The 18,501-nt window shown below is 54.3% G+C and overlaps 1 protein-coding gene across 3 annotated transcripts in view; it reads left to right on the top strand.

Moving 5' to 3' along the window:
- Positions 1–2,411: 2,411 nt before the first annotated feature.
- ARHGAP26 (Rho GTPase activating protein 26) overlaps positions 2,412–18,501 on the top strand; it is a 165,617-nt gene continuing 149,527 nt past the window's right edge. The window contains exon 1 of one of the 3 annotated variants that reach the window (XM_067305021.1): positions 2,412–2,618. In XM_067305021.1, the coding sequence (XP_067161122.1) occupies positions 2,465–2,618 (154 nt within the window). In that variant the 5' untranslated portion in view covers positions 2,412–2,464. The remainder of the gene's footprint in view (positions 2,619–18,501) is intronic. The other 2 variants (XM_067305020.1, XM_067305019.1) reach the window with 2 other exon arrangements.

Genomic DNA, 18,501 nt, shown 5'->3' with positions numbered 1-18,501 from the left:
GGATCACTAGGAATGTTTCTGTTGGTTTAAATAGAAGTATTGCCAGAGCCACATACAGTGTCCAATTGACTTAGCTCACCAGAGTGTAAGACAAAGTTGCTTTTAAAAAAAACAACAAAACACCCCCTCAAAGCAGGCAGGCAAGCAAATGCACTGAGGGATGCAAACTCTTAGCCACAGACAGGAGAATGTGGAAGTTTTGATTCTCAGTTTTGGTGGGTTTTGTTTGTTTTTTTTCATTTGGTATTCTTCTACAGTTTGGATGCATGATCCCAGCAAAGCTTGGTTGAAGTACTTCAGTGGCTGCTCCTCCCCATGGCCTGCTGCCCCGCTTCTGCGAAGAGAGACACGCTGGGAGCTCAAACATAATGAGCACAGTGCAAACAAGCACACAGAAGGGAGGACAAGCGCATACCTGGCGTGTAGATTGCTGCCTGCCGGAGGCCTGGGTTCCAGTCCTGGTGTCTGTGTGATACTGCGCATGTGACAGCTTTGCATTGTCTCAATTTTGTCCTCATCAGAAAATGATGGTTTTGACACAATTACCTTCTGTGATTCTGGAAAGGTGGAGAAGTTGAGTACAAAAACTGTTTTGAATCCCAAATACTCTGATTCTCTAAGGTGGTGTCCTATAAATCTAGTTACAGGTTCTACATTAGCTGTAAGTGCTGGAACACTGTTTTAACATAAGCAATAGCAATGTAGAAGGATAAAACCAAAAAATGTGCTGCTGTGGCTTTTTGCAGTGTAGAATAAAGGAGCATAACACAAATAACATCTAGTGCTTTTATGGGGCTGTAGGCATATGGCATAAATTACAGCTAATTAAACTTTATACCCTGCTTTTAAGATAAGCATTTAATTAGTATTACAGCCACTTTATAATTAGGAAATCTCATGCAAAAAAAGATGTGGCTCACAAACCATACTTGGAGGCAGTGACTTGGCTAGAACTAGGCTGTGGTGCGATGATAGGAAAAACTGTGCTTTAAACCTTGCAGTACAGTAGGGGGAAAAAAAAAGCAGGCAGCAAGGGTTTGAGGTGGTATCAGGTCATTATGCCTGGACACGTTCACTGGAAAACACAGGTGGATTAACTCTGTACCACCAGGCTTGTGCTGGGTCACATGTTGTCAGCACTACGCGAAGTCCGAGCTTCCTGCAGGACCGCATCTGTCTTCCCCCGTGTGCAAGCAAGCGTGGAGTTGGCACCGGCTCCGCGTCGCGTTTCGTGGCTGACTTGACAGGAATGCTGTGCTGTCACCGTGCTCGATCCCAAATACACTTGCCGTGCGGATCCCTATCTGCTGAACGGCGGCCTGGCGGCCTCCCCCTCACCAGCTGAACCGCCAGGCTCCCGGGAAAGGGGAATTCCAGGCATCCAGGGATTACCGGCAAATGCGCCTGCTTGTCACCGCCTGGGGTGACGCTGCCGCGCGGCGGGGAGCCGTCGCTGGCGAGAGCGAGCTGCAGCTCGTGCGCGCCCGCATGCGACGCGGGTGTAAGCGAACGTCGCGGCCTCGGCTGGGCCCGTGGGTGAAGCTCGGCGAAAACGAGGTGTCTGCAAACCGCCCCGAGCGTCTCGAGCTGGGCTGCGCCGCGCTCGCCGGGGTTTGGGTGGTGCGGTCTGGCGGTGCGACACCGCGATGCCTCCACCTGCAGCCGCGGTAGGATGCGGCGGGGCTGCTTCACCCCCACCTTGGCCATTTATGCAGAAAATGCATTTTTTAGAGTCTCTCGGGCCAGCGCTGCCTTTTTTTTTTTTTCTTTTTACTGCGGCTCAGCCGCTATCCACTGTGGGGCTGCCGAGGCCGAACGCGCTGAGGGCAGCGACGGCCCCGGGGCGGGGATCTGCCCCTGGAAGCTGCGGCCGGAGGCGGAGGGCAGCTGCTGGCGCGTCCCGCTGGGGAGCGCGGCGGCCCCGGCCCCGCCGCCGCCTCCTCTGCCCGGCTCGATCCGGCTCCATCCCCTCACGGCGGCGCGGGCACCCGCCCCGCCCCGCCCCGCCCCCGCGGGCGGCGGCGGCGCCTCTGATTGGTCGGGGGGCGGCGCCGCGTTCGAACGGGGCCAGTGGCGTGGGCTCCCGAGGAGGGGGGCGGGGCGCATTGGGAGGCGTGGCCAGGCGCGGCGCGCTCCCATTGGCGGGAGCCCCGCGGCGGGGCGGGCGGAGGCGGGGCGGGCGGTGCCGGGCCGCGCCGCGCCGCCAGCCGTGCCCGGGCGGCGGCACCCCAGCGCGGCGGCAGCACCGCCCCCCGCGCAGCGCCGCGCCGCGCCTCAGCGCTCCCGCGCCGCTCGCCCTCCGCCCCGGCCCGGCCCGGCCCGCTCGGCCCGGGGCGCCGCGGGGCCCGCTCCCCTGGCGGTGCGCGCGTGGAGCTGCGCCGCGCCGCGCTGCGCCTTTTAAATTTTAAAAATTTTTCAATTTTTTTTTTTTTTAAATTGCATTTTTTTTCTCGCGGCGCGCAGCATGGGGCTGCCGGCGCTGGAGTTCAGCGAGTGCTGCCTGGACAGCCCCCAGTTCCGCGAGCGCCTCCGCTCGCACGAGGCCGAGCTGGAGAAGACCAACAAGTTCATCAAGGAGCTCATCAAGGACGGGAAGTCGCTCGTCGCCGCCCTCAAGAGTGAGTGAGCGAGTTCCCGGGGCGCCGGCGGCACCCACCCCTCCCGCGGAGCCCCCCTCCCCGTCCGGCACGGGCCCCCTCGTCCTCCTGGGCCCCCTGGTGCGTGGGGGCCCCCCTGGTGCGTGGGGGTCCACCTGGGCCAAGGTAGCTGTCCTGCCCCACCATGGGAGTCCACCTGGTCTGTGGGAGTCCACCTGGGCCAAGGTAGCTGTCCTGCCCCACTATGGCCCACCTGGTGCATGGGGGCCCACCTGGTGCATGGGGGCCCACCTGGTGCATGGGGGTCCACCTGGGCCAAGGTAGCTGTCCTGGCCCACCACGGGAGTCCCCCTGGTGCATGGGAGTCCCCCTGGTGCATGGGGGTCCACCTGGGAAAAGGTAGCTGTTCTGGACCACCATGGGAGTCCACCTGGGCTGTGAGAGTTCACCTGGGCTAAGGTAGCTGTCCTGGCCCACCTGGTGCATGGGAGTCTGCCTGGTGCATGGGGGTCCACCTGGGCCAAGGTAGCTGTCCTGCCCCACCATGGGAGTCCCCCTGGTGCATGGGGGTCCACCTGGGCCAAGGTAGCTGTCCTGCCCCACCATGGCCCACCTGGTGCATAAGAGTTTGCCTACTGCATGGGAGTCCATCTGGGCCAAGGTAGCTGTCCTGGCCCCCCTGGTGCATGGGAGCTCACCTGGGCCAAGGTAGCTGCCCTGGCCCATCATGGGAGTCCACCTGGTGCATGGGGGTCCACCTGGGCCAAGGTAGCTGTCCTGCCCCACCATGGCCCACCTGGTGCATAAGAGTTTGCCTACTGCATGGGAGTCCATCTGGGCCAAGGTAGCTGTCCTGGCCTGCCTGGTGCATGGGAGCTCACCTGGGCCAAGGTAGCTGCCCTGGCCCATCATGGGAGTCCACGTGGTGCATGGGAGCCCACCTGGGCCAAGGTAGCTGTCCTGGATCATCGTGACCTTCCTGGTCTACTGTGGTCCACCCAACCCTTCGTGGTCCACCTGTCCCTCATGGCAGTCCTGGTCCCTGTCCGTGGCCCATCTGCCCCACACCTGCATCAAGGGAGCCGTGCTGTGCCACGCACGGGTGTTACAGGGCAGAAAACGCCCGATGGCATGCTGGAGCACTCCAGCGCGGGTCCGGCTGCCTCCTCCCGCGGGATGGGCCGGGGGAAAGCAGCAGCAGAGTGGCGCCCTGCAGGTTGCACCCGTCGCTTTGCTGCCTGCGGGAGCCTTATCTCTCTGCACAGCTTTCTGCCCGTGCCAATCTGCCGTCCGGGGGCAGGGGACGCGGCAGCGCCGTCCTCCCGTCCGAGGCGCGTGTGGCGAAGGCGGTGGGGATCGCAGCCGAGCGGAGCTTCGGGTTGCCTGGAGACCCAAGTTTCTCCTTTCCTGCTCGGTGTGTCCTCGCCGCCCGGCGAAACGGCAGCGCACCGCCGGAGCCTGGCTGTCCCGTGCCGGGGGCGCCGGAGCTCACGGGACGCCGCTGGGACGGCTGCCGGGGGCCGCGCTGCCGCCTGTGCCGTCGCCTCCTCCCGAGCCGTCTGTGCAGACGGAAACGGAGGTTATTGTTTGCAAGAGAGGCGCTGGCTGGGGGTTAAATACTGCAAAATGCTCCTGTTCTGTTTGTTTGGAGCCCTGCGAGAGGAGGAAGTTCTGACACATGCGGATGGCTATTTTGGTGCTGAGGGGAGATCCGGCGCTGCGGTATTGCACGCAAGCACCCGTGTCTCGCCGCGCTGCTTTAGCACGCTCTTCCCCCGATTCACCGTTCCCACCCCGCTCTCGTCGTATTAACGCATTAATTTTGCTCGCATCTCTGGGTCGAAGGGCTGGAGTCCTTTCGTGTTGTCTCGTGCAGCCCTGGTTGTCCGCTCGGCGTGGTTAGGACTGTTACAGTAGGCTGAAACGTGCTCCTTCAGCGGCACTTTCATTTCTGTAATTTCCCCAGTGAGGTAATTTGGGGGTTTATGGTTTGCCTTTTTCACTGTGAAGTGGCCTAGATGATGAATAGCTTCCCTGGCCAGTGCGTTTTTCATGCTAAACAAGCTGACAAAGTGAGTTGTAACCGAACTGAACTCTCCGAAGCTTTTGTTTTGCTGTGATTTGATTCCCTCCCGCTCAGCAGCGGGGACGGACGGGGAGGAAGAGAGGAAACCCGCGTACGTGCACGCTCCGAAGCCGCGACGCGTAATAAAACGCATCCAGGCGCTCCAGCGGCATCCTCGCGCCTTTGCCCTCCGGTTCTGACGCACCGGCGCGGCGTTTGGGATGCCGCAGGGTTATTTTGGGAACCGAAGCGTGGCAGGGCTCGCCCACGCAGCGCGGAGACAGGTGACATTCCTGCCTGTGGCTCGCGCGCTCCGCTTGGGCACGGGCACGGACGCGTGCCGCCTCGGCGCTGAGCTGCAGCTGCTGGGGTCTGGTTCCTGCTCGTTGCCCTGCAGAGCTGATGCGGAGCCTGCGCGTGTCGGTTCCCCCTGCACTGGCAATCTCGTCCTGCAAACCCTGATTTACGGGGTCCCCCAGTGTATCAGTTCTTCACGTTTTGGGTAACCCCCCCATACTAGTAAACTTACTGTTACGCAGCTCTGAGATGCGAGGTTTTAGTGCAGCGTGTTCGCCTGTAGAGCTGCAAGACAGCCTGTGCCTGGCTCTTCCTGGAATATTCGTTTTATTTGACAACAAATCAGTGTTGTGTTCTTTATTGAAAATAAATTTTAGAACTCAAGTTGTGGGTCCTAACGTTGTTTATTTCTAAGCTTTCCAGATAAGTCAAAATGCCGTTTGAGTGAATTTCTTCGGAAAGGTGACTGACCAGAGAACGGTCACTCTCTGCTCGTCCAGTTCATGCTGTGTGACAAGTGTGTTTTGGTGCACTGAACTGATACGATTTGCCTTTCTCTAGTGGCATCTGCACATGTAGGCTAAATTGGATTGCCACGCGTGCTTTTGCATGCTCGTAGGTGATCCTTGGCTCGTTTTCCACTGGTGCAAGACAGCCGCCGTAATTCCCGGGACAGGGTACAGCACAGTCCTTGAGCTGCAGACTTTCACTGGCTGAAGTTGCAAAGACTTTGTCTGTGTTGCGACAGGAAGAAAGTTCACTGCTCTCCGAAGATAAGGATGTCTTTACGACTGAATTGTTTTCTAGCCTCTATTGAATACGTTCTTGGATTAAATTTTAATTCCTTTAAGGGCACTGGGAGTTTATTCCGTTGACTTCCGGGAGGCTAGATGCAGTGGCTATGGGTGTGAATAGTAAAGACCTTGCTTGTGAATTAATCTTTGCATCGCCATTGCCTGGCTTTTTGCAAGCAGCATTGGAGTAGCAGACATGTCATGTGCATGTAGGAACATGCATGTGGTGACACGAGAGCAGGACAAATTCCTCAAAGGTCTGGTCTACAAAACACTTCAGTAGGAAGATTTTGTAGAACTGGGCGGTGGGGCTCTGCGGTGTGTTGGACTGGGATGCACAGCTCTTCCTTTGTGGGATAGTTGCTGGCAGAGTTGGAAATAAAAAATTGGGTGTTGCCGTCTGACCCAAGACGTGGCTCCAGAATGCTTGTTTCTTCCCTATGCATGATCTTGTTTAACCTCGCCTATACTTTAGTTGTGAAAGGGACTTTACAAGTTGTTATGCTGCTGCAAATTTGCAGTAATTCCATCGAGTTCTTCAGGGAAGAGGGAGGCTTGGGAGAGCGCAGGATTTGACCCAGCTCTTTCCCTGTGAATTCAGATTAGCGTGACCATCTTTCATATGGTGATCTGACCTGCTTCCATGCTCATATCCTATGTAAGTACAAGAAGTTTGAATTCTTGCCAAGTTATATAGACTATTGTAAGCCTTCAGGGTATTCATCTGAATATGGATAAAGATATTCTTGAAAGTGAGAACTGCTGCTCTGTATTTTGTAGGGTGAGACGGGGAGTTGGTTCGCTCTGTTTCACTAAGGCATTGCAGGGAAGTGTGTTCCTGAATGGCTATTTTTGACAGTGCTCTAGTTTGCCATGAATTGAAATTGCTGAAGGTGGTAACTGGTGATAGCTCTTGATAATGAGCACGATGCTCGCTTGCCTTACTGAGGTTTTTATTTTAGAGTATCTTCAAATGGTTTGTTGTCTTTTGGCTTGGTAAGCGTGTGTTTGGAGGGGCTGTTGGGACGTCTCGTCGTCGGCATTGCCTCGGAGGGCTCCGGAGGCTTTTCCTTGGTTTTTGTAGCTGGCTATGGCTGCGGAGGCAGTGGTGACATGGTGTCGGGCAGGTCGGGATGACCAGCAGACCTCTAGCGCAGGGGGTGTTCCCTACGGGGAAGAGGTGTTTGTAGGCATCTTGGATCACAGCACAAGCGAGGCAGTGTGAAACTGAAATGGTTTGAAGTCTTGGCAATATCCTCTCACGTTTTCCTTCCTCTTGCATTTTCTACTGACTGTTTCACATCCTCTTCGTTTGAAGACAGGCGTTGGGTGAGAAGGAAACACTAACTTTTTCTATACCAGAGAGAAGTGAGTAAGTTGGAGTGGCAATTGGGATAGAAGCTGTAATGCGGTTAGGTGGAGGGGGGGATGAGGAGAGGGAGCCTTCATCCTTGCCCTGACATGGGGATGCTCTGGGCTGCAGGCGTTTTCCGGAGGCAGGACGGGACGGCGGGGTGGTGGGTGCCTACCTGTTCTGCGTTGCTTGCAGAGGGGCCGCGAGGCAGCTCTTGCCCCAAACTCTCCCGCTCTAGGTTTGCTAGGCTGGGCTCGTTGCACATCTGCCTCTTGCGCTTCTTAAACCCCACCGTGTCGAGAGCTGTGTGTTGGGGAAGAGGAGACTTGTTTAAATGCGTGTAAGAAAATGTCTCTTGTGGATTTTGTGGAGGAGCTGTTTGCAGTCACCCTGCTTTTGCCCTGTGTGAAGATATGGAAAGAAATGGTACTGCTGACTGAGAGCTTTTTTTTCCCTTCATTAAAAAACAAACAGAGAGAAAATCAAAAATAATCCTCATTTGCTGAAGAACTGGTCTTGCTAAATATCCTGTGGTGTCTAGGGCATCTCTCAAGTTTATATACAAATAATAATAATTATTTTTTCAGAAAGGGAGTATCTGTCCCTATTTCTATTGTCTTCCATTACTGCTTCCTTATACTTAGTGACCTGGTTTTCATCAAAACATGTCCTGCTTTCTCCCTTATACACCGTGCATAAATTATTCAGAAAGTTTTGCAAGTGCAAAGGACCAAAGCGAGACATGAATAATGAACTCGGAGCTTGGATCCCGCAGGTTCTCCAGCGGATGAATCGGACTGAGCCGCTCTGCGGCGACTGGAGGTACCAGGAATATCGGGGTCTGTGGCCCTGTCACATTTCCCCTGCGCAGGTGAAACAGCAGCCGGTCGGGAGCCTTCGGCTCGCTCAGCAGCTCGCCTTGCGCCCGCGGGTACTGCAGCCTCCCACGGGTGTGATGAGCTGCGCCGGTCTCGACACCGGCTCCGACACGACCCTTCTCCATTTCTCTTTTGGTGGAGGGGAATTAGCAAGATCAGCCGTATCAAGGCTTTATTTTCACAATGAGGAAAATCCTGGGATTCGGGGGGGGGGGGGGTGTTTGGGCGGGAAGCCCAGCGCCGAGGAAAGGGGGCGAGGGTCCTAGCTGCAGCCGTGGCAGAGCCTGGGAGCCTGTGGCAGGTCACGGTTTCTCTCCGGCTGAGTTTTGGGTGAAGGCGGTGGTACTGAGCAATTTCGTGGCTGACTCCGTGAAGCGAACGCAGCGCCCTGAGGTGGAAGACGTGAGGGGGATGCAGCCGCCTTGAACCTCCTAAGCGGTGCGGGGGATTTTGCGCGTGGAGGGTTGCTCGCCAGGCATTTTAAATGGGAAGAGCTGCAGCAGGACTGCGCAGATGCATCTCCCGTTCTTCGTGCAGCCCGCCTAGTAACTTCTCTGCGCGATCGGAGGTGCCGTGTCACTATGGTGATGGGGCTGCGGATGTTACAGACTCTCTCCTGGTTTGTGGGATCAGAAGCGCGATGATGGAAATGCTCCCGGCTGACTAAAACAAGGAGGAGATCTGGAAGAGTGAGTCTTGAGAGGAGTCACTGATGCACGTCTCCTGGAGCAGAGGGCCGAGGCAGCAGGGTTGTGCGTCTCTAACGCTGCTCTTCAAGTGATGCCTGTTTGTCTGAAACAAGTGGCTTTTTGGAGTCACAAGGTACTCAGAAAAACCAAAACAATTCATCCCTGAACTACCCGTTTATTTCCAGAGCGTCCGTCCCCTGGGAGCACGTGAGGAAGCTCTGCCTTGCGCGAGGGAAGTTGCCCGCGTGTGCTGCCTGGAGAAGGAAGCCCGCCTGGCTGGTTGGGGATAGGTGTGTGTTCACGTGGGTCTGCCCCTGCCCCGGCATCGCCTGGTGCCGCGCCGGCTGCCTCTTAATCCCGCGGCCCCTCGCTGGGCTGAGGAGCGTGGCCAACGCTGAGGTCCAAACCTCTCTCTGCATGGATGAAACAGTGACATCTTGGCTATTCATCTGAGTTTTGGGTCCTGTGCAGTGTCTAGGGGAGACCGGAGGCTCTATGGACTTGTCTTCTCTCTGGCTTTCTGGTCGCTCTTTGGCCACGTGCATGCGTAGACCCGACAGGCTGAAGAAGTGGACTCTGCTGCTGCAGTAAAGGCTACGGTCCAGCGTGGTGGCACTATTTTTTTTTGCTTGTTTCTCTAACTTCTAAGCACTAATTTTAAGCCACCAAACTAGTCCACACCCCTGGTCTTGAGTGCGTAAATGCTGCCGCAGGGTACAATTTGTGCGTGCCCGTAGGCCGTGGGGCTCCAGTGAGTGTTTTGCAGCTGGGCTGTTGGCGAGCGGAGGGCTCCGAAGCTGCAGCCGCGTCCCCGCTCCCCCGATCTGTGGTGCGACAGCCGTACCCGGGAGCTCGCACCCCCGGCGGGGCCGTGTTTCCTGCGGGCTTTCTTGGAGCCAGGGCAGAGGCTTTGCAGAGGGCGGAAGAGATGCCTGGTGCAAGGAGGGTCTCAGCCGGTGAACACTTTGCCCCGGCTGCCCGAGGAAGCAGTCTCGTCAGTTTGGGGCTTTGGTGGTTTTTCCCTTGGCTATTTTTCATCCAGGACAACTTTCCGATTGAGGTCGCTGCAGGAGGGGCAGTGCCGGCTAGGAGGGAGTGGGACCGCATGTCCCGGCACGGAGAAGGGCGATGCTGGGCTAAGCCCATCATCGGGAGCTGTGAGCAGCCTCCAGCCGGCTGGGGAGCAACACCATCGCAGGGTGATCAGCCTCCCCAGAGAGGATGCGGAGAAAGGCCTGGCCATGGGCGCTGCGCGGGCTGCGGGACCCTCGCTGGCGCTCCCCCGTCCCCGTGGCCTCGCTGGGGCCGGTGTGCCTGGTCCCGCTCCCCTCCCGAGGCTGCAATTCCCAGGGCAGCCATCCCCATCGCTCTCCAGGCACACTTCGCTCCAGGCCTGTCGGAAGAAATGCAATCGCCTTTCAATCTTCTGATGGAGCGCACGCTTTTAATTAGTCTCCCGGTGGGGTGATCCGCATTAATGTGTGGAAAGTTGGAGTCGGCGAGGCAGTCTGAAGTCCCCAAGGTGCGCGCATCCGCAGCGCTGCCAGGGGCTGAACCTGCCGCCGGTGAGCCTTGCTGCTCCCGAAATCAGGGCAGCGGGTCTATCCAGCAGTCTTTTTTCTTTTTTAATTATTATTCCCGATGCATATTTTGGGTTTCTCTAGCCGCTCCTGAAGGAGATGTTTGCCTGCCCTATCTGCGGGCAGGACGCCCGCGAGCCCGCCGCGCTGGAGCGGCGAGAGGCCGTGGCGTACCTGGGAGGTCTCCGCTTTCACGCGTTCCTGCAATACGGTGAGGGGAGAGGACCAGTACGAAGAGCCGGAGAGGGGAGCGCCGGTGCCACCTGCTCGGGGGTTTGTGCCAAGCTGGATCCCGTTTCTGTGGCTGAGCCAGGCTGCGGACCTGCGCCCACCCTCCTGCGGTGAGCGTGCGGAGCACCTGGCTCCTCGGATCCCTGGCATCGCTCGCTTACTCTCCAGAGCAGGAGTTATTTACTTAGCATGATTTTGACACAAAGCTTGTACTCTCTGCTCGTCCCCTTCTCATCCCACCAGAGCGAGCGGGAGCCCTTCAACCCTCCCCCTTTGCACAGGGCATTTGCATTATAATCATCTTTGCAGGCCCCACAAAACAGCTCATCCTGTGGTGCGAGTGACCTCCCCAGAAGGAAAAGAGGTCCACCTACTGTACGAGAAGACAGGAGACTAATACCTGTAAGCAGAGACACAACTGTGCACCTGGGATGCCTCCGTTTTCATGGTGGCCTCGCCGCCTAAGGAATAAAATGGTGTTGTGTGATTCCTTCTCACAGTGTCACGAATGTGTAGTGCTGGGCTTGCAGACTGTGTTCTCTGGGATCGAATTGCACATGGATTTGGATTCTGTTTCTTAACAGCTTCTTGCCAAAATCAAGCCTTTATCAAATGTTTGCGTCCATGATTATGTTCCTCTGCAATGTTTGTAACCCAGATATTGCAGCAGGGTAACTAGAGCTGGCGTGCGGGTCTGCAGCTTGCCTAGAAGGAAAAGTGAAACTTTTTTCCATCGTTTAATCTGAGCAGTTAATTTCCTTCTGATATAAACAAGGCTTAGTCTTGGAATAAGGAAATGTGTTTTAGATTCCAACCAATACTTTCAGTTGCCTTTAGCCCCAGCTAACTTTCTGTCTGTTATCGAAATAGCTAAGAAGTCAGATGTGTTGCCTTTCTGCTGATCATTGCAAAAAACACTGATTTGACTCTCAGTCCTTCCCCGGAAGGTGTGTATATGAAGTATTTTTCTCCTTGGTTTGTGCCTCCCTTCCTGTGAGTTGCTGGGGGCCGTGTCCGAAGTGTTGAAGTAGGTGGTTTGGCTGAGTAGGGAGGCTGGGTTGAGCCCCTTTGCTTTCTTCCTGTGGATTGACACAAAGAGGAACTTTTTCTTACGGAAAACCCCCTCTTCAAGTTAGGAAGTGGATTCTGCGTCGGCTGGTGGAAGTGAGCTGAGGGTGGTGGTGAAGGGGCTGTCCCAGCCTCTTGGCCGGCACGCCCCGCGCGGAGCGCGCTCTCCTCCCAGCGCGATGGGGGATGTGGGCTGAGATGCTCTGCACCTCTGGAAAGCTATACACACATTCAAGAAACCCAGATAGGTAAAATGTTGCTGAGACCAAGACTATTGAAGAAATAAACCCTGATGGAGTTAACTGCAGCATATGTTTGTTTACTTGCCACTACCCGCTCTGAATCGGGGAGGGTGGTCCTGGCTCAGGCAGAGGTGGAGCTGCTCAGCTTCACGGGCAGGTAAATACAATGGTGGAATATATTCTAAATGTCCTTGGTTTACATCTCTGCTGAGTGAAAATCCTTAGGCGTTTTGGAGGAAAAACTATCTCTTGGGCTGCTTAATAGTCTTGATGCTCTCTGGGGTGAAATGCCCCTGTTGCATGCTACCTCAGCAGCGCCTGTCACCTGAGGGCTTACCAGCCACAGCCATCACCGATGGCCAGAGCAGCTCATGGCAGGGTAAAACAAGCTGCTGGAAGAGTCGCTGGTGGCTGCTGCTCCTGAGAGGGGCAAGAAGAGCAGTACCTGTCCCCTAAGGATATTGGAGCTGCTGCACTGGCTTGACCCAGTGGTCCCCTCCGACACGCTCCCTGGGACTCCAGTGTTGACATGGGGAGGTGGAGAACGTGTCTTGCAGAAACCCGTGAACGTTGGGAATCCTGGGGTGAAGAAACCTAAAACTGTTCTTTGATTATTTTCATTCCTTTTGCCCTGCTCATCTCTCTAAAAGAGCGGTAACAACCAAAACCCTCCCCTCTTTTGCGTACAAATTGAGGAAAGCAGAAATCAAGGTGCAGAGGTTTAGATCTGATCTTTCTAGTAATGGCCCTTATTTTTGCAGGTGCAAGCATTAATGATTAGAGATGTGTTCCTGACTAGGAGGCATTTTTACCTCTTGCAGACTTGAAGTTGGGGGTAAATCAGTGTTATGCTTTCTAGAGGGTGAAAAAAATCCCATGTTGGGTTGCTATGGCCACTGGAGTTAAATTCTGTACCGGTTGTACCCTAGGAAACGATGTTTGGAAGCATGGATTGAACAATCGTTGCTAGAAGCCTACCAACACCAGTCAGGTAGTAGGATTATCAAGGTGAGTCACACTACTTTCAATGCAGAACACGTTTTACATTTTCAAATTGCTGAGAAAATTGCTGTTTTATGGAGGGAGGATTTCTCAGGGCTCAGAAGCACGTCTCCCTGTGCCTGTTCTGCAGTTCAGTGGGGTGTGAGCTGCTGAGGACTGCAGGATTGCCCAAAACCTGAGCGAAGTTCGGGGCCTTAAAGCAGGCAGATCCACCTGGATGTGGGAGAAACCCAGGCTCATTCCTAGACCTTCTCAGAGATGGTTATGGTGGGACAGGAGGACTTGCCAAATCAGCTCACTCTGTCCTCTGACGTGCTATGAACAGCTCCGGTTCCAGGAAATGAACCGTTGCTCTTGTTCTGTGTGCCCTTTTGATGCTCAAATGCTATTATTCAGTGAATTCTTACTTTAGTACCACGATTGCAGCAGGTGATGGTATTTAACGCTTTTGAAACCTGGTTGCTTTATGTAGATCTAATCTTTCCTTGGGCTGGCAGTGCACTAGATTTCTTCCTCTTTTCAATTTACTTGTTGCTTTTTCAAATATGTGGCAGCTCGTTTTACCAAAATGGAGCTCAAAAAGGTTTTCTAGCTCTTCATCACTAAGAGAAATAAATCTAAACAGGCGGATGAGATCTCTTTAGCAATGGAAGTCTCAGGTTATATTGTTAATAATAATACCTACTGAGAGCTTTGCATAGATTTCAGCTAACCAATCTTCAGTGATACTCTTGGGAGACAGGAGTTAAGTGTTATCCCCACTTTAATATGTGGAAACTCAAACAAGATTGAAGCGACTGGCCTAGGGCCAGGAAGTGAATCGGTCACCAAGTCAGGATTAGAATTTGGGGCCTCCTGGTTGCCAGCGTTGTGCTCATTCCTGCAGACCGCACAGCCTGATGCTATCTCTCTTCCTATTTAAAATGTAGTCATCGTCACAAACCTGTCGTAACCAAGTGCTCTGTGCCTCTGCTTGTGGTGTGACTCAGATCAAGATGGCTTTTAAGCAGTGCTGTTGGATGTGGAGTCGGATGTGTCGTGGGCTAGCATCCTCCTGCTTAAAGAGAGGAAAATGGGAGGCGGGGGGGGGGATGAGATCTGCCGGTTTCAGCTTCTGCAGTGTAAATGTCATCATTTTAGAGCTGTTGGAGGTTTCTTGTTGTTCTTGAGAAGAAAGCTTTCTCCGTGTCTCACTGTTATGGTTTGGGCAGGTCTTTAATTGACAATGCAAAGTTAAGCAGTAGCTGAGCATTGTAAATTCTTCCTGCATTGCCAGCTTGTGTTCTTTACATTGGCCATACAAGCTAACCACAAGACCAATTTGAGATGGGAGGCACATGATTTTTGGTTTGTGTTTCTAAGATGAGTTGCTTCTGTTTTTTCTGCTTTGTTCATCTAGTGAAGATGTAATTTTGCAGCCTTTTGCAGCCTCAAACTCATGGCTCATCTGTGTCAGGATGTATTTTTCACCTCCTCTTCCGTTCTGAAAGGCTGTAGGAAACGTTCAGTGCAAGGATTATTTTGCAGTAAGGGAGAGGTTTTGCAGTAAGGGAGAGTAGAGGAGAGCTGAACTATGGTTCAGCTAGGCAGTCCTGCCCCTGAGCCAACAGGACCAAAGAGAGAGGACTTCTTCCTTCTTTGCATGATCTGTGTGGCTTTTATAGTCGCATATTTAATAGCTTGTCTGGTATCTTATTCAAGCTAGATAGTAAATAGTAATACTCTGATTCGTTTTCAGCACAATTTAAAGACTCTTCCTCTTCCTCTCCAGTAGCAACAGGAATATTTCTCTGCTCTAGAGAAGCTTGTTGTTTCTGTTGCTGAGCTTTCTGTAGTGAATTTTGCGTGTGGATTCTGCTTACGGACCTCCTGGTATTTGCAGGGGAGGTGAGCCCTGCCCTCCGCTCCGGTCTGCACCTGCAGAGGACAGGACAGAGTTAGCTTTTGTGTCTCAGCCTAAATACCAACAGTGTGTGGGTAGCGGAAAGGCTGCAGTCCCAGCCTGACACTGAGAACGAAAATCCAGGAGAAATCTGTTGTGAGCTTTATGGGGACTTGTGCACTTTTTTCCCCCCAAATGGATGTCTGCCCGCTGTCCCACATGGGGACCCAGCCCTGGGCAGGTGCACACTTTCCTTTACGTTCTCCTCTACCCCGAGCACCCACGCTGGAGGTGAAGCCCGTTGCACGTTCCTCGGGGAAGGCGCGCTGTTCCTTCCTGCTGCATGCAAAGCTAGGACACCTCTGCTGTTTCTGTGTTCAGGGAACTGGAAACACAGCGCTGATAACCGAAAGCAAAGAGCTTGGATTTAAGCTGGGATGGACTCCTCTTTAGTTAAGCAGTAAATGCTATGCTTGTGTCATTTCCAGTCTGTAACTCTACTCCTGCGCATCTTCTCTTACACTTCACCGTTCTGAGATGTAGCCGGATCTGGCCTCTCATTAAGACCGGAGAAAGAAACTCTGGTGAGCAGAAGGATTTTGGAAGTGCAGGAAGTTTGCATGGGTTATTAAATCTTTTAAATTACGTTAGGAGAAAGCTCATTAACAAAGCATTGAAGGCCTTTTAATTAGGAGCGTGCTACAGAGCAAATCTGGGCACGTGTCCCAGCGCACTAGTCCTGGTGATGTCGTCTTAAGTTGCTGTCGCTGAGCCTGTGTTGCAGCCCTCTCAGCTGTGGCACTGAAGGCCCTAATCAGCTGCACCCTAAATCAGGGTGTCAAAATGACGGGTTAAAATAAACCCTTTTGGGGTGGTGAGGGATGGATTGGGGAACAAACACCTGCTTTGAAAGGCAGGGTCTTCTGAGATTGGTTTCATTGCCAAAGCCAGTGTATCGCAAAAGCACATGCTTGTTTTTTGAGAGAAAACCTTAAGTAGAAGCTGTGTAAATCTAAGAAGGTTAAAGTCCCACAGGAACAGAGGTGTAGAGAGGGTGTTTCGTGGTGGGTTGTCAGGCGGTAGGGTGGGATCTGCTGGTGATCCTCCAGCATCAGGAACCAGCCATCTGCTATGTCCTGCTCGCACTCAGCATTAAATAGATTTGGATCAAGAGGCAATTTTTCCCCTGGTCAGTTGGGTGAGGAGTGTGTGTGTGTGTGTGTGTGTGTGTGTGTGTTGTGTGCTGGCTCCCCAGTGTACTTCTCGTGAGGGACATGCTCTGCTTCCTAGGGTGTCTTTGGAGAGCTAAGGAGTGGTTTTCCTGGCGCTGGTGGGAGAGCTGGGAAATCGTGATGCCTTCCTTGCTCTTGTCCTCTTGCAGCACTCTGTAGCCATGTTTTTACGTCTCTGACATGGCCTTAGCTCTGTTCTAGGGCGACGTGGGGTTGGGTGGATGACTTGTTGCTTCTGCATAGGCTTTTCTCACAGGGCTGCCTGCAGCTCCGGGGCCGGTGTTCAGGAATGCAGCTGATCTCTCCTGGTACCTATGCATCCTTCCTCAGCTCGGATATGAACCATTTGTGTCCAGGGCAGTAGACTGAACCTGTGTACCTGAGCAGAGGCTGCCGCGAAGCTGGCACGGTCTCAGCTCGTGTCTCCTTTTGCTGCTTGCAGCCCTGACACCAGCAGGCATTGACCACGTGTTGCCGCACCAAGCGCTTTGTGCGGTGAATGCTGTGCTATCCGAGCGGCCTGGCACGCTGCTTTGAGGTTGTTCTGTTCTTTTCTTTGCTTTTCTTTTTTTTGAGGGTGGTAAGTCATTGCAGCATTCAAAGTGCATGCAAGGAAATAGCGTTTCCATGGCTGCTGTGGCGTCTGCGGAGGGTAGCCGACGTGACGGTCCCGGGTAGTCTGGTGCGCTTCCGTGCCTTTCTGCAGATGGCTCTGAACGGCCCTTTCCTGTTCCCTGCAGACTGCACCTTCTCTTCCAGCTAATCTGAGCCGGGGCAGGAGGCCGCCGCTGCTCCTCTGTGCCTTATAAGCAGGCTGCAGAAAGAGGGAGCGTTCGCGGGGCGAAGGAGATAACGAATGAGCACCGTGCTAGCTCCTGCTTCTCGTCAGCAGAAACCAGTAACCTTCAGACGTCATTAGCGTTGGGCCTTGAGCCCCTCTCTCCCGGGAGGGGACGGAGGGAGCAGGCGGCCGGATCAGGGGGATTTAGCAGGGCTGCAACACCACGTATGGTCTCCGAGCATGTTTAATCGGGGGTTAATCACGCCTGGAGACCGACAGCAGCCGCGTTGCTGCAGCACTCGCGGCCCGGACGGGGATCTCACGCTTGCTTCTAGGTGGGGACGGGGACGCGCGGAGCTGGCATCTGCTGAGCCCGCTGCGCGTTTTGCTTTCCCTCTCCCACGAGCTTGACGGGAAGCCAAGTCGCTTAGTCAGGACTTGGGGGAAGGTGTTGAAGTTCATCAGAAGAAAGCGGATAAAGTCGGAGCCTTTGGAGCTGCTTCTCCTGCCTCCCGGAGACCCCGGATGAGTCAGTGCAAGGCTCAGCTGCGCTGCCGCCTCTGCCAGGCCCGCCTGGAGGAGAGGGGACTCGGCAGCGAGCTCCACGGCCTGCCGGAAACCCGGATGCTCGTCGACTGGGGAACGGCAGATGCCAAGGTTTGGGGGAGGGAGCAATGAGTGGTGGGCCCCTTTCCCAGCAGGGACCGCATCCTCTTTTGGGGGACAAATGAGTTTTCCTGGGGGGGGGGGTGACTAGCCCTGAGGCGGCACCTTGGACGAGCCCGGCGTGGGGCGAGTGGAAGGGAAGCCCTTCCCTTGCCGGTGCGCGCGTCCCTGATGGCCGCGAGGCTTCTGAAGTGCATCCGCATAAAGCGTGTGGTTGGGCTACCAAAAAAGCCTTCGCCTGAGGAGCGAGCGAGCTGACCCACCTCGGTGGTACCAGCAGTCCCTCTGGGGCTGAGGCATGGCCCAGGTAGCCCTGGGCTTCCCGACTGGCCCGTCCAGGAGGCAATGATGCTCTTGCCGAGCAAACAGCTCAGCAAGCGACAGCAGAGGCGATGGTACCAAGCAAAACCATCCTTGACCTGTGATTCTCCTGGTTCAGAGCGTTTTGGGCAGCCTTTCGGCTTCCTTTAGTCATCCTCCAGCAGCTAATCCAGGAGGAGGATGTGCTTTGCTAGGTATTTATCACTACTTTTTTTGATCTGTTAATTTTAAGCATAACCACACGAGCCAGCTTCGTATGCAGCATGATAAATAGATTTATCGTGACCTGTTGTGGGTGGGGAGGGGAAAGAAAATGAGGGAGAACTTGTACTGAAATCTGCACACCCTGTTCGCTTCACTGCTGCTTCTTATGAATCATCTCTCCTTTCTCCTCCGAGCATGTGAGCTAGCTGTCACAGTGAAAGCCGCTACCGGCAGAACAGAATCTGTTTTGCTAGTTTTCCTGGCATGCTCCCCTCCATCAGCCTGTGCCACCAAGACTTTTCCACCTGTTTTCTATCTATCTTTCTTTTTTTTTTTAATTGCTCTGTGCAAAAATAGGGTGACCTTAAACAGTTGTCAGTTCTTTATGCAACCTCTCCTGTAGACAGCACACGTGTGCCGTTCTGAACCAGGAGGACGCTTTGTTATTAGGATGCTGAGAGCAAGAATGGTCTCAAGCGTGACATGGTGGAGCAGTGAATTACATTCCCCGTTCTGATTTTTTCCAAAGTCAGTTGCCTGTCTCTGCCTCGGCTCCCATCTGCCGAAGAGGAGAGCTGTAGTTTGTGATGTTTCTATGGGGTGGTGAGGAGAAATGCA

This window comes from Apteryx mantelli, chromosome 14, assembly GCF_036417845.1.
Source record: "Apteryx mantelli isolate bAptMan1 chromosome 14, bAptMan1.hap1, whole genome shotgun sequence".
Classification (NCBI taxonomy): Eukaryota; Metazoa; Chordata; class Aves; order Apterygiformes; family Apterygidae; genus Apteryx; species Apteryx mantelli.
This window is presented reverse-complemented; position numbering and strand designations above follow the sequence as displayed.